General features: G+C 39.8%; 1 protein-coding gene across 3 annotated transcripts in view; it reads left to right on the top strand.

The window, feature by feature from the left end:
• The first annotated feature begins 15 nt into the window (after positions 1-15).
• PARG (poly(ADP-ribose) glycohydrolase) overlaps positions 16-12,796 on the top strand; it is a 67,393-nt gene continuing 54,612 nt past the window's right edge. For 2 of the 3 annotated variants that reach the window (XR_008577876.1, XM_054831887.1), the window contains exons 1-6: positions 214-522; positions 3,697-3,763; positions 6,304-7,287; positions 9,707-9,893; positions 11,025-11,147; positions 12,429-12,512. Coding sequence is in view for 2 of the 3 variants with exons in the window: in XM_054831887.1 (XP_054687862.1) it covers positions 351-522; positions 3,697-3,763; positions 6,304-7,287; positions 9,707-9,893; positions 11,025-11,147; positions 12,429-12,512 (1,617 nt within the window). In the remaining variant the exon portion in view is untranslated. Of the gene's footprint in view, positions 60-213; positions 523-3,696; positions 3,764-6,303; positions 7,288-9,706; positions 9,894-11,024; positions 11,148-12,428; positions 12,513-12,796 lie in introns of those variants that run through there. The other variant, XM_054831888.1, reaches the window with a different exon arrangement.

The following is a 12,796-nucleotide window of genomic DNA, read 5'->3' as shown; positions in this document are numbered from 1 at the left end:
CCGCGCTGCTTTCCGGCCCGCGCGGCCGCTGCCGGGGGGGGAGGAGCGCGGTCGCCATGGTGAGAGGGGTGAGGCGGGCGGGGAGCCATTTTGCTGCGAGCGGCGGCAGCCCCTAGCCCGCCTCGCTGGACGCGGCTCGGCCTCGCCGCTCTTTCCGTGCCTCCTGCTGAGGGGGTGGCTGGCGGTACGAGCCCGGCGCCGCGGGCCGGAGGCATGCGGAGGGGTAGAGCCGCCGGCAGAGCCGCCTTCGCCGCATCGCCGCGCCGTCCCCGGGGGGCGGCCGCCGCCTGGCCCCAGCGGCCGCTGGCGGGCCCGCGCGGCTGAGGCGGGCGGAGGCGGACCCGCCGAGGATGAGTGCGGGCTGCGGGCGGGACCCCCCTCGGAAGAGAGCCCGGCCGAGCACCCCCAGCCCCGGTGGCAGCTCCCAGGGAGAGTGGCTGCTGTCGCTCGGTCCCCTCCAGGAGGGGCCCGGGGGCAGCAGCTCCAGCGGCGGCAGCCCCGCCACCGCCGTGGGGAACAAAGGTTTGTACCGGCCGGGGCTGCGCTGTCCCCGGGGCAGGGGGAGCGGCCAGACGAGGGCTGGGTGCGGAAGGGGGTTCGCCGGGGGTTCCCTCCCTCCTTTCTCCCCCTTTGGCGGCTTGGGCGGTTTCGGGGTGTCAGGGGACGGGCTCTGCCTGCAAAACTGAGGCAGTGCTGAGCTTGCCCAGGCCGGGCCGGAGCGCTGCTCGGTGGCCCCCGCCGTCCTGTCCTATTCCTTCCCGCCGCGCCTGGGGCTTGGGGGCAGGAGGCGGCCGGGCCGGGGGTTCCGCCGACTTGCGATGTCCCTCTCAGGTGCTTATTGCATCTCTGCTGTGCTTCTCTTCGCGCGATACGTTGAAGGGAGGGCAGCGTTAAATGGCGACAGGCCGCTTGTGCTGGTGCACGTAGCCTCCCCAGAGCTGGCCTGCAATGTCGGGGTTGAATTGTCTCTAACTTGGTTTCCCGGAGCCACCATGTCCCCGAGCCCGGAGGTGTGTGGCAGTGCAGGTTGCTTGGCTTTGGAGACGGCTTTGGGTACTGGATCGTTAATCCTGGCTTTGTGCCCCCTTCTTTACAAACTTCCAGTGACAATGCAGTCATCCAAGTGAGGTGTAAGCCGCTAAAGGTAGTGCGCTTGTTATGTGCGAGGACAAATACTTGCTGCAAGAGAAATGATGTTCAGCAGGGTACTGTGCCAGGCTGTCAGGGCAGGGAGAGCTAAGGCTAATAACAGGAACCCACATGGGCATGTGGCCCCAGGCCTAGGGTGCTGCTGGTCATGTTGGGTGCTCCTCTGTGTAACAAACCTGCGTGGAAAAAGCTCCCACATAACTCTAAATAAAAATAATTTAAGGAAGCTAACACTGTTAAAATAGAATTTTAATACACAATAAAGTACCCATTTCAGGAATAGAAAGCAATGCAGGGAAGGAAAAACCAAACAGATTTGCTATGGTCTTTGGTTGATGAGTTAAACCTCAGTAACCAGTAACTGAGAGGCAACTTTGAATAGATAATAGTTTGAAGGTGTATGCACTCCAACAGAGTGATAAATAAGAATCTTCTAAAAATCCAGTTGTTTTTCTTAGTGGTAGATCCTGAGGAATGATTTGCTTTATGGGAGTGATTTGGGGAATCTTGAATAGAAATTTAGAGACCACTTTAAAAACATTACACCGAAGTCTGGTTTTATTGTTTATACTGAATGTAAGTGTATGTTGTCTTTTTGTTGCCTCATGTTTTTACCACCTTATCTGTAGCAAAAAGCGATATTAGTAGTATTAAAGAAAAATGGTGTCTTACGTTGGTTATACAGCTTAAATGGTGAATCACATGTGAAAGTTCAGAGCAAAGCCATTTTGTTCTGTGCTTCTATCATTTCTGTTTATTGTGCTAATGAATAAGTATTCCTTTCTCAACACAAGTTTATTCCTCAAGAGGTAGTTAGCTGCCTTTGGAGAGGTTTATTCATCCCATGTTTCAACATGTCTCTTCAAGTTGGGTTTGGTTTTTTTTTTTTTTGGCTGCTGCTTTCCCTGTTCCTGTAGGCAATTTGGGTTAATGCTTCAAATATAAGAAGGTGAAATTTGGTAAACAGAATGACTAATATACTTCAGTTTTAGTGAATCTTTAGAAATAAACATCTTCTAGTTCATAAAATCCATCAAGCTATTATTTTTGTCTGAGTAGGGTGAAGCTGAGCATTTGTTAAAAAATTGAATGGCTGAGTATGGCACAGGTATCCTTGTGCTTCTGATCCACATATGGCTTGGCATTGCTCCCTGGTGACCTAGCCACATGGTGGCAATTTTGTGCTGTTGTTTGTGCTGTTTCAGAAGAACTTAAAACAGTTTAAATATTTTCTGAGGATTACTTTTTCGTTCTAGAAATTCTGTACTTTTGATGAGGCTACTACCAGCTGTGGAAAAGTGTTCAAGGCCTTGAATGTTAGGGAAAGTGTTTATGAAATAATGTCTCATAAGTCACCTATGGCCTAAGCTAGCTATGCTACAAGTTACACAACCTCCTTTTACAGTAAAATGCTGAGTCTTTCAGTAGTGGTTATTAATCAGGATGGCCAAATCTGCTGCACTGGTTTTTAAGTTCTGCAAAACTACTGTTGCAGTAGGGAACTACAAATTTTGCTTACCCAGTTGAAAGCAGTGAGTAAACACCTTGCACAGTCAGCAGTGGCAGGTAGATAACTTCTCTTGGTGAAAGGAGAGAAAAGGAACTGAAGCCCACTGCCAAATTTTCAGAATTACCATTAAATAACAACAAAACAAACCCACAAACCCCTTCTTATACTAACGAAGATTACTTTCCAGTTGTGAAATAACTGCTCTAAGTATTTTCTTCCTATTCCCCCCCCCCAAGTCTCTACATAATTAGTTCGTGTGCTGCTGTTCTATTGAAGGCTTATCTGAACTGCAACATTACAGAGATAAGACTGATCACATTCACTGGAGCTGCGTTCTTGGTAGAGAATGTGGAAAAAAAAGGTGTCCTTCACATTTTGTTGCTGTTTAGGGGAGTAAGCATTGATAGGCTTTACAAATTGTTTATGGTTGGAGGGGAAGAAAAAAGTCCTTTTCTCAGTGCTCGTCACTTCTAATGTGTCCAATCTTTATATTGAGTCTCATGTTTCACAGTATGCTGCATACAAATAAGGTTCTCAGCTGGGTTTTTAAGAAGCCTAGTTGATAATTCTGTTTATTTAAGTTATGACATGCTGTCTCTTCATTCTAAAATTCAGGAGAAGGCTGTCAGGGCTCACAGTGGTGGTGGTAATTAAAGGTGATAATGAGAGCTGGAAAGTTCAAGTTGTGGTTGGTTGTGTGTTTTTTTTTTAATCTAGAGATTCACTGTGTGTGTTTAACCATATTAAGAAAAAATGTTGGATTAAAAAAACCACAACAAACAAACACCACACACCAAACCTAGCATTTATAAAGATTTTACAGAAGCTACAGCTGCTGACTGATACAAATTAAATATTGCATCACATGTAGTTTTAACAGTGTTAGTGTCTGGATGCTCCCTGTAGTAGACATGATAATGAGGACTTAATTGAGGTAGTTTTATCTTCATCCAATACAAGTTATCATATTCATATGCAATCATGTTGCAGTTTTATCATGTTCCATGTAATAATGTAGTGAACTGTTTTTTTTTCAGTTTGTAAGCAACGGACAATTACCGCTTGGTTGGAGAATAAAGGACCCAAGACAACTGAGTCCAAAAGGTAAAATGTACAGCATACCTATTCAGATGTTGTGTTCTTTGATTTGGTCTGTGGGAAACTAAAAGTGCATATTGCCAGTACAGCTAGCTACTGAAAAAAGGCAACCCCATTTCTACTGCTTTCCTTACCTTGGCACATTCTCTTGAGTATAACTAGCTGACAGAGTTTCACTATGAAAAGCTAATTAGTCCCCCACCCCTCCCCCCTAACTGCTAAACCCAGACTTTTTTGATGACTTAACTTCCTGAAGCACCTCAGTGTGGTAAATAAATACGGCTGCTCCTGCAAGGAAAAGATGGCAAACTGCAGCAAGGGAAGGCACAGTGGGACTGCTGCTTCTAACCACTAGATTGGGTTAGCTGTAGTATCAGACTGTGTCCTTGGTCAACAGCTCTGCTCTTACCTTTGTTTAATATAGGGCGATAGCAGTTACAGATTTTGGCTGACTGTCCTGCATTCAACTCGGTTCTGTTGTTAATTTACAGACAAAAGTATGTTTTAGTTTGTCTCATTGGACTGTGATTGTAGTATAAGCGTGTGCAACTTGATTTAATTTGGAGCAGAATTGACAGGTGCTCAAATATGTATTCAAGTTATTCTGTGAAAGATGTTATAAAAGTTTTGCTACTGAATGGCACCACGTAAATTTTGGTATTTTCTGCTGATGTAGTCTGTCAGGAGCAATGTTTGCAAGGCAGCGTTAAAATTAAACTCCTAAGAGTTTAATATCAGAGGAATATCAGATGTTACTTTTCTATAATTGCATTCGTAAATGCGGTCATTGATTTTTATTTTTCTTATTGATGTTTGTTAATAAATAGAAACTGAAATCCATATCAGTGCTAAAATGTTCAAGAGAAGGTAGGAAACCTTGTGAAGATAATTAATATAAAAGTACACAGAACTCAGTTACAGGCTCACAGGTTGCAGTAGAGCAAAGACCTTAAGAGGGTGCTTAAGGAAGGAATGTTTTTTTAATTTTTTTTTTAAGATTCACTTTAGAGTATTGCTTTTATATGCCCTCCTTCAGCCTTGCTGACAGATTACAGCTTAGTCAGTTTTCAGCAGCAGATTAGTCGTGTGAACACTTCATGTGCCTTTGTATTGCATTTAACATCATAATTTTAATTTATTTGAATTTGAACACTGTCTTTGTGTTAGATTTGATTTCTTATCTTAAGTTGGCAACAGATGTTGTCAATACCTTTAAACAGTCATTTATTAAGATGGCAGCAGTAATACAACTTTCATTTTTGTTCATCAAAACTTGTAGTGCAGGAACAAATGCATAGATGGGGAATTAAATTACCATAACATGAAACCCTCTGAAATCCTTTTATTTTCAAATAATCTCCCTATGGGGGAAGTTCTAAGCTATCATATGTTGCTCCAAGCCCCTTTTTTTTCTTTTTGTTCTGTAGTGGTAAAGATGTGAATACTATCTCTTTATCCAGAGTGCTCTTTTAGAAGAGGATCAGTTATCATTCATGGAGAGAATTAATGCCTTCAGGACTCTATTAAGAAGTTTAGTTACTGAATTTAGGATTGTGTGATAATTGCGTATTTTCTTATTTAGTGTAGATGGAAAACTGGGGAATGACCAGACACACAGAGTTTAGTGTGCTTCGTTTGCATTGGTTATATACGATGTTGTAACGATACATTCAGGAGAAGGTATTTTTCAAAGTGATCTATTCACCAAGACTAGTCAGGGGTTTTTAATATTCATATGGTGTCTTAAGTATTTTCTTTATCAACACACTGACACAAAAATTACTACATAAGTGTGAAATGACTTGCCAATGTCTTGATTTCATCCGCTCATACAAAACTCTCTTCATTTCCGTGTGTAACCGTTAGGACACATTTCTTTCCATTCTTTGTGTTAGACAGCACAGGGCAAATTAGGTTATTTTTATCTTTAAAATGATAATTGATTTAATATGTCTTTTAATTTTTATTATCAGATCTAAATATATTTTACTCTTATGCTTTTGTACTGTGTTTTTTTTATAAGCAGCCCACAACTTTTCAAAAAAAATAAGGAAGTAATAAGATGTTTTTGAGACTGTGGACTACTGTGTCCTGCTCTTCTAAAAGATGAATTTCTAGCTCTGAGGGAGTGGTTACAAAACCATTGATTTCCTTGCTCACTGTATTTAACTGATTAAAATGAAAGTTAAGGAGGATTTTATCATGACTTCTAACTTTTTTTCATCTGAAGAAAATAACTAAATAATAGCTTAATACTGTTTAGATTTGAAAATAAGGATAATGGAATCACTGGGATAGATTTCTAAGGTAAGGAGCTGATTCGTCATCCTTTGGAGTCTTTAAATGTAAATAGGTTGTTACTGAGCTGTGTTCCCCAGTGCAGTAAAACTTGTTGATCCTGGTAGTGCTAACTCAGAGTTTAATGGGTAAAGTTCTGTGGTTTCTATTTTATGCTTATAATCATTCCTTTAAATATATATATATACACACACAGAGAAATTTCATTTGGAGATGAGACTTTAAATTCCCTTACTTCTCTTCCACAGCTTACACAGCAAAATTAATAACAATACTGAAGCAAATCCCAAGATGACCTCCATTAAAAAAGAGAACTTTTGTGAGCATGATGTGGCAAAGCTAGAGAATGTTTGTCAGCAGAATTATTCAAAAATATCTATGGAAGTTGGTGCAAAGCATGTGAACTTGCCTCAGACAGGGAGCATGTGTAACTGGGAGGCTGAGGACAAAGATCCAGTCTTAGACACAGAGCCTGTGAAGGGGATGCAGTCTGGAGACCTCTTTAAAAACGCCAACATCGATCAGATGCACAAAACTGGCAAGCTGGCACAGAGAGGCTGTGACGAAAGCAGTGACAATTGGACTCAGAGGAAATTATCATCAGGCCGCTCCTTGAAAATGGGAAATACAAAAATTTCTTCAAAAGACACTGAGACAGACAGACAAGTGGCTTCATGCAACTCACAGAAGCTGAAGAGTTGCAATTCTGTCTGTTTAATGGGTGAACAAGAAGAAGGGGATGTAGTTCCAGAAAGTCCACTTTCAGATGCTGGTTGTGATGCTTGTGTATCTGATATTGGAGGTCCTGGGAAACTGAGCAAATATCAGAGCAGTTCAGGGGATTCACCTGCTTTTGAGAAAGAAAGTGAACCGGAGTCGCCAATGGATGTAGATAACTCTAAAAATAGCTGTCATGGGTCAGAGGCTGATGAAGAAACGAGTCCATTTCTTGATGAGCGAGAGGAGATTAATATGTCAAAATCCATAAACAAATCTTTTAGGATTCAATATGGGGATGCTGAACTGGAGTCAAGAAAGTCATGTTTTTCTGCCAAGGGCTGTGAAAGCTTTGAGGAAACAGATAATTCTGTTAAAGAGGATGGTCTGCATACAAAGCCACCTGGGATCTCTCCTGCTCCATCATCAGAATGCAAAGGCGCAAAACAGGGTGTGAAGAGAGACTCCAAAATCACCTCTCACTTCATGAGGATACCTAAAGTTGAGGAGAAAAGGTACCATTCTGTGTGCCTCTTCATCTGTTTTTTTCAAAAATTTCCTCTGGTGATAGCACTTTGGAGGCTGGATGGTAGGAAGAATTTTGCAAAATGTAGGTTTAGACACAAAGACAACTTTGATGTAAGCTTGAAGTAACTTATTTTCAATGGGACTACTTGTGTTTTTTTAAAGGATGTATTTGTCCAGTGCAACTTTTTAAATCATTGGAGATCTGTTAAAATTGGGGAATTAAAGACACTGTAGGAAGTTGATTATCAAAGAAGTGACTTAAGATCATGGGATTTTTAATGCTTGAAAATGAATGGTGGTACAGGAGTGTTTTATGGAGTGTAGCTCTAGCATGTGTGATTTCATTCAGAATACTTGAGGAAATTGATGTTTTCTTGTTTGGTTTTTTTTTAGTTTCATCTGTCAAAAATTCTGAATTTGTTTTGTTGAAGCATTAGTGCTACTGATGCTTTGATTGAAATAGACATGAAAAATTTCATTTTTGAAAGCAGTTGTAGAGATGTGCGTGAGTGTGTTTTGGTTTGGTGGGGTTTTTTGCTTTATTCATAATTTGGGAGACAGACGGACTGGTGATTACACATTACATCAATGGAAATAGAAGCCCTGAGTATGACCCAGGGCTCCGCATGCAAGGTCTTGTGTAAGTACAAAAGGATAATCTCTGAAGAGCTCAGATTTCAATGGGAGCTGAGAAATTGAATAAACAGTAAAGGAGAAAGCAGAAATGAGAGAACTGTGTGTGTTGGTGCAAGCAGCAATTATCTCAGTAGACTCAAGTCCTTTGAGTAGGGCAAGAAAGTAGTTTTGCACACCTTTACTGGGAATTCCTTTCTGGATGTGAGGAGCAGCACGAGCCATACTTCTGAAGGAAATGAAGAAGAGGGTGACAGAAGGTGGCTAACTAGCAGCAGGAGTCTTAAGAGATGAGTAGGCTGAGAGTGGATTTGGAAAACAAAAAAGGTAGTTCTTAGGAAAAATGGATGGATGAGGAATTTGCTGAAAAAGTATGGAAAAGGGGATCATAAAAGTTAAAATGATGGGTTTAGAGAGTACTCTTTTTACTAGTTTAAATGAATTACTGTTGTAGGAAAGCAGCAGAGGTTGAGGCTTGCATTTGTCGGTGCTAGAGCGTGTTGCAGTAAATCCACATTTGAGAAGGCAAACTCACGCAAAAGTTTTGCTGTGTGGATAGATGGGAATCCTAGCAGCGCCTTACAGAATAATTAGTGAGGTAGGGTATAAGTCAGAGATTATTTTTTCTTTTCTTTTTGGGGCCTAAACAAGATTATAAACCTCAGTGGTAGGCAAAAGAATGGTATTACCTATAGTGCTTAAGAGGGCAATTAGAAAATCTTAAAAGCTTTCCTGCTGGGTTTCGTTAGGCCAGGTCTACAGCAGATAATAGAGTGGCTCAGATCTTAACTTGCAGAGAAAGCAGCAGTAGTGTGTTAAACACGTTTCAGTTGTCAGTAATGCTGTGCCAGAATTATCCTTTGGCTCTCAGATGAGCACAGTGGGCCTGTACCCAGTGTCATGCCAATGTGGCTACACCATTTACCTGTCATTGGCCAGGTTGGAGGCATTGTCTGCACGAGACAATACTGGCATATGCATAGACACAGTGAACTGGTTGGACAACATCTTTATCCAAGGGTGGAGTAAGTTCACTATGGGGAATTTAGAGGTCTAAACAGTACCTCAAAGTGTAGGCTTTTAACTTGTTTTGCGTTTCACTCTGAGTACTTTCTCTTGCAAGAGAAACATCTGGTATGTTACATCAAACATACAGCAGGTTCAGATTTTTCTTCCCTAAGATATCATAGATCCATGCAAATACCTTTGATCGTTAAAGAAGATTAGTTTGTCTGCTTTTGCATGTATTTGAATTTTGCAAGTGTTTTTTGGATTACTTTTCAATTTCTACTTCCATTGCAAGTATTGTATGCCTGACATGAAAAATGCAACCTTAGTGTAAAAGAGTCATTAAGAAGTTTGGTATTTTTTTTTTTTTTACATCTGTGCATGCACATGTGTCTGTTTTCTAACAGTTGAGAAGGGGCTGTAGAGGGTATCCTTACAAATGCAGACCAGTGAGTCTGCTGCCCCTGGGTAGGTAGATCCTGTTGGGAAAGAGCATGACTCTGTAGAGGAAAACCCTGTCTTACTAACCCACTGCAGTCCTGCGGAGGTGCTTGTAAGCCTGTGGAAAAGAGTGTTTTCATAGACATTGTGTAGTTGTGTGGGTTGGGGAGGAGGTGGTGGTTGATGGCAGGGGTTTTCCCCAAAGCTTTTGCCTAGGGCCACAGCAAAGGCTAGCAAATAAACTATTATAAACGTAACCTTGTGTGTTTGCCCACCAGGTTTTTCAGTGGAAATAAAATGTTTCAACATATTTTATTTTAACAGCAGGAAAGAAAAGTGTGAATTCAAACCCCAAAGGCCAGGAAGAAAGATTCCTAAATATATGCCACCTCCTCTTCCAACTAATAAGAAATGGTTTGGGACACCGATTGAAGAGATGAGAAGAATGCCTATGTGTGGGGCCCGTCTTCCTCATCTGCGACCCTCAGCCAATCATACAGTAACCGTCAGAGTACGATAATTCAGTGTGTTACCTGAAATTAAATTTCTTACTAAATTGGTCAATAATGTGAAATGCCAAATGTCAGTCTTATAGTATTAAGCAGGTTGTGGAGATCTTTCTTTGCCATTCCTTGTGAGCAGACTGGGGCAACTGATTTTCCTGAAAACTTAACTTTTCTGATGCCCAGCATTAGGATATTAAGATCCAGAAGAAATGTAATTATGTTTTTACTGCCTCTGGCTTGTTAGGGACAAGTATTTTTCTTTTACATAGAATTTCTTGTCTGAGATGTAAACTGTGGGAATTTTAAATATGTCTGCAAGTAAAATTTGTACTTCAACATTTCCAAGTTATATTTTTGTTTTAATATGATTCTGTTTTGGGTTCAAGATATTCCAAATATGAAAAAGACAAAGACTGAAGAGGAGTTTTTAGCAATTTTACCACTGCATTTTAGATCAAATCTGATATATTTGCCTGTAATCCTTTGGAGTAGCATGCAGTCAAATTATTGTTGAAATAAAGCATGTGACCAGAAACCTGTAGGGTCATGAATAAATCCCAAACAAAAGAAAAGCACATTAAGTTTAAATGCAAATTCTGAGAGAATCGGTGTTGCCAGAACGCTGTACACATAGCAGATTAAGTCTTTAAGATCATCATGTTATTTATTTTTACATTTCTGATATTCTGTGGAGTAAACTTGAAATATGGCTATTATCTATGATGATTTCTCATCCTCTTCAGCTTTAGGTTAAAAAATATTATTTCTACACACAAGTATGGTTACATTTGAAACTACATTTTGCAAATACTAGGATGAAACTCTGTAGATACTTAAATTCATAAATAAGGAGGCCTTAGCTGATAATGGGACATAAAATAATTTTGATGTGTTTCAAGAGGTCAAATGATAAGGTAGTGTTCTTTTCGCCAAGTATATTGTATGAGTAACAGATGGATTTTTTCTGAACCGAATAGCCACCATGTGGTTAGTTTGTAGCTTTCCTCTTTCCAAAAAGGATGACTGTAGATGAGAGCTTTTTTTATAACTATGTTTCTGCTTACTTTTTTTTTTCTTCTATTTAAAAACTTGAAAGTAGAGTCTGAGCTTTTTTCCCCCCTCCTTCTGTGTTGCAGGTAGATCTTCTGAGGGAAGGAGAGGTGCCTAAACCTTTTCCAACTCACTACAAAGATTTATGGGACAACAAACATGTTAAAATGCCCTGCTCAGAACAAAATTTGTACCCTATGGAGGATGAGGTAAGATAGAGTATTTATGGTTGTGTAATCAAGTGAGTTTGTTTACATATAGATGAGTTTTTCAGTTTACTGCATCTGCCTGGTTGGCAAACTGTGTGTATGAAATTGGAAAATCAAGTAGATGAACGTACCTGGTCTGAAAAGCTGGATTCTGGGTCATGATGCTTCAGGCAGAGCAGACGATTTTTTTCTTTTCCCCTATTAATTATTTTACCTAGCCATTGATTTGATGGTGTATATATTTCTATACTTATATAGAATATAAGCTTATAAATATATTTATAGACTTAGGTATTTATAAGTTATATATTTTTTCTGGGAAGCAATTTGGGATGCCAACAAATGTGAATGAATTTGTAATGACATTTTGATTATAATATTGTCAGGTATTGCTGATAGTTAGGTGTACCTGACTGCTGTTCTGCTGAAGCAGTGGCGGAGAGATTAGAGTTGTCTCTGCATGGTTTGTTGATCTGGTATTTCTTCTCACTGCTTGAGACTTAAACATACCCACTGAAATACTTTAGACTGTGGTGAATAAAATCAACATGTCCTGTAGTGAAGATTGTATACTGATTGATACTTGAATCTGAAACAGAATTTTTATAGCCTCTAGGAAATACTCAATATTTTCATTTATCAATTTTACAGATACAGTAAAAAATTAATTTAGTTGATGTTTCAGATATAGTGTTGATAAGATCTTTGTTGCCAGTTGAGCAAGATGAGTTGTCTCTGCCCTTGTGGTAGTCTCATAAGAAATGTCATTATTCCCTGCAACGGGCAATAAGACTTTCTGTTGAGGAAAACTATCACAGGATGTCTTAAGTTTGGGTTGGCGCAAAAGTCAGCCACAGCAATATGCTTTTATAGTCTGTGTCCTTACTATTCTTAATATTATGTTTTTATAAAGTCAGTTCAGTTTATATTTGAGTTGTGGATTTTATAAACTGTGGTTGTGTTTTGTCTGCAAAATCCACTTTATTCATGAGGAATGTACTGAACGTTATTTGTCCTTGAGATGATGTGAGGAAGAATGCTGCATGTGTGAAAAAGAGCTCTATGAGTTTTGTGAATGCTTCAGTTAAAAAGGAGCTCTTAAGGAAGTAAAATGTAGTGGACTAGAAGTTACGGTCACTCAAAATATGTGGTTTATTTTTAAAGAACTTCACAGATAAAGCAAACTTTATTTAAAAAAAAAGTGGCAAGGAAGACAATTACTAGTATTTATGTCTTTCTGAATAACTTAATCTGACTTTGTTTTGGGCTTTTGTTTTAAAGAACGGAGATAGAACTGCTGGAAGTCGATGGGAACTAATCCAAACTGCCTTACTTAACAAATTTACTTGCTCACATGATTTGAAGGTAAGCTTGTTAATATGAAATCAAGTCTATATGCATATAAGTACATTCAGGCTCTCTGTGTACTTTTAGTGATTCTGGCTCAGTCCTATTTGTTTAATCACTTATAAAAATAAATTTCAAAAAATCTATGCTGTTCAAGGGATTCCCTAATGAATTAATGGTCCTAATGAGTCTTAAGTGTTACCACTGAATTTATTATGTATTATTAAAATGAATTGTCTTCTATAAGTCTACACAAAGCTGCGTGTGTCCAGCAGTATCTACTAATTAGTGGTAAATATAGT

Source organism: Grus americana, chromosome 7 (genome assembly GCF_028858705.1).
Source record: "Grus americana isolate bGruAme1 chromosome 7, bGruAme1.mat, whole genome shotgun sequence".
NCBI lineage: Eukaryota > Metazoa > Chordata > Aves > Gruiformes > Gruidae > Grus > Grus americana.
Note: the sequence above shows the minus strand (reverse complement) of the source record. Positions and strands in the feature narration are given on the sequence as shown.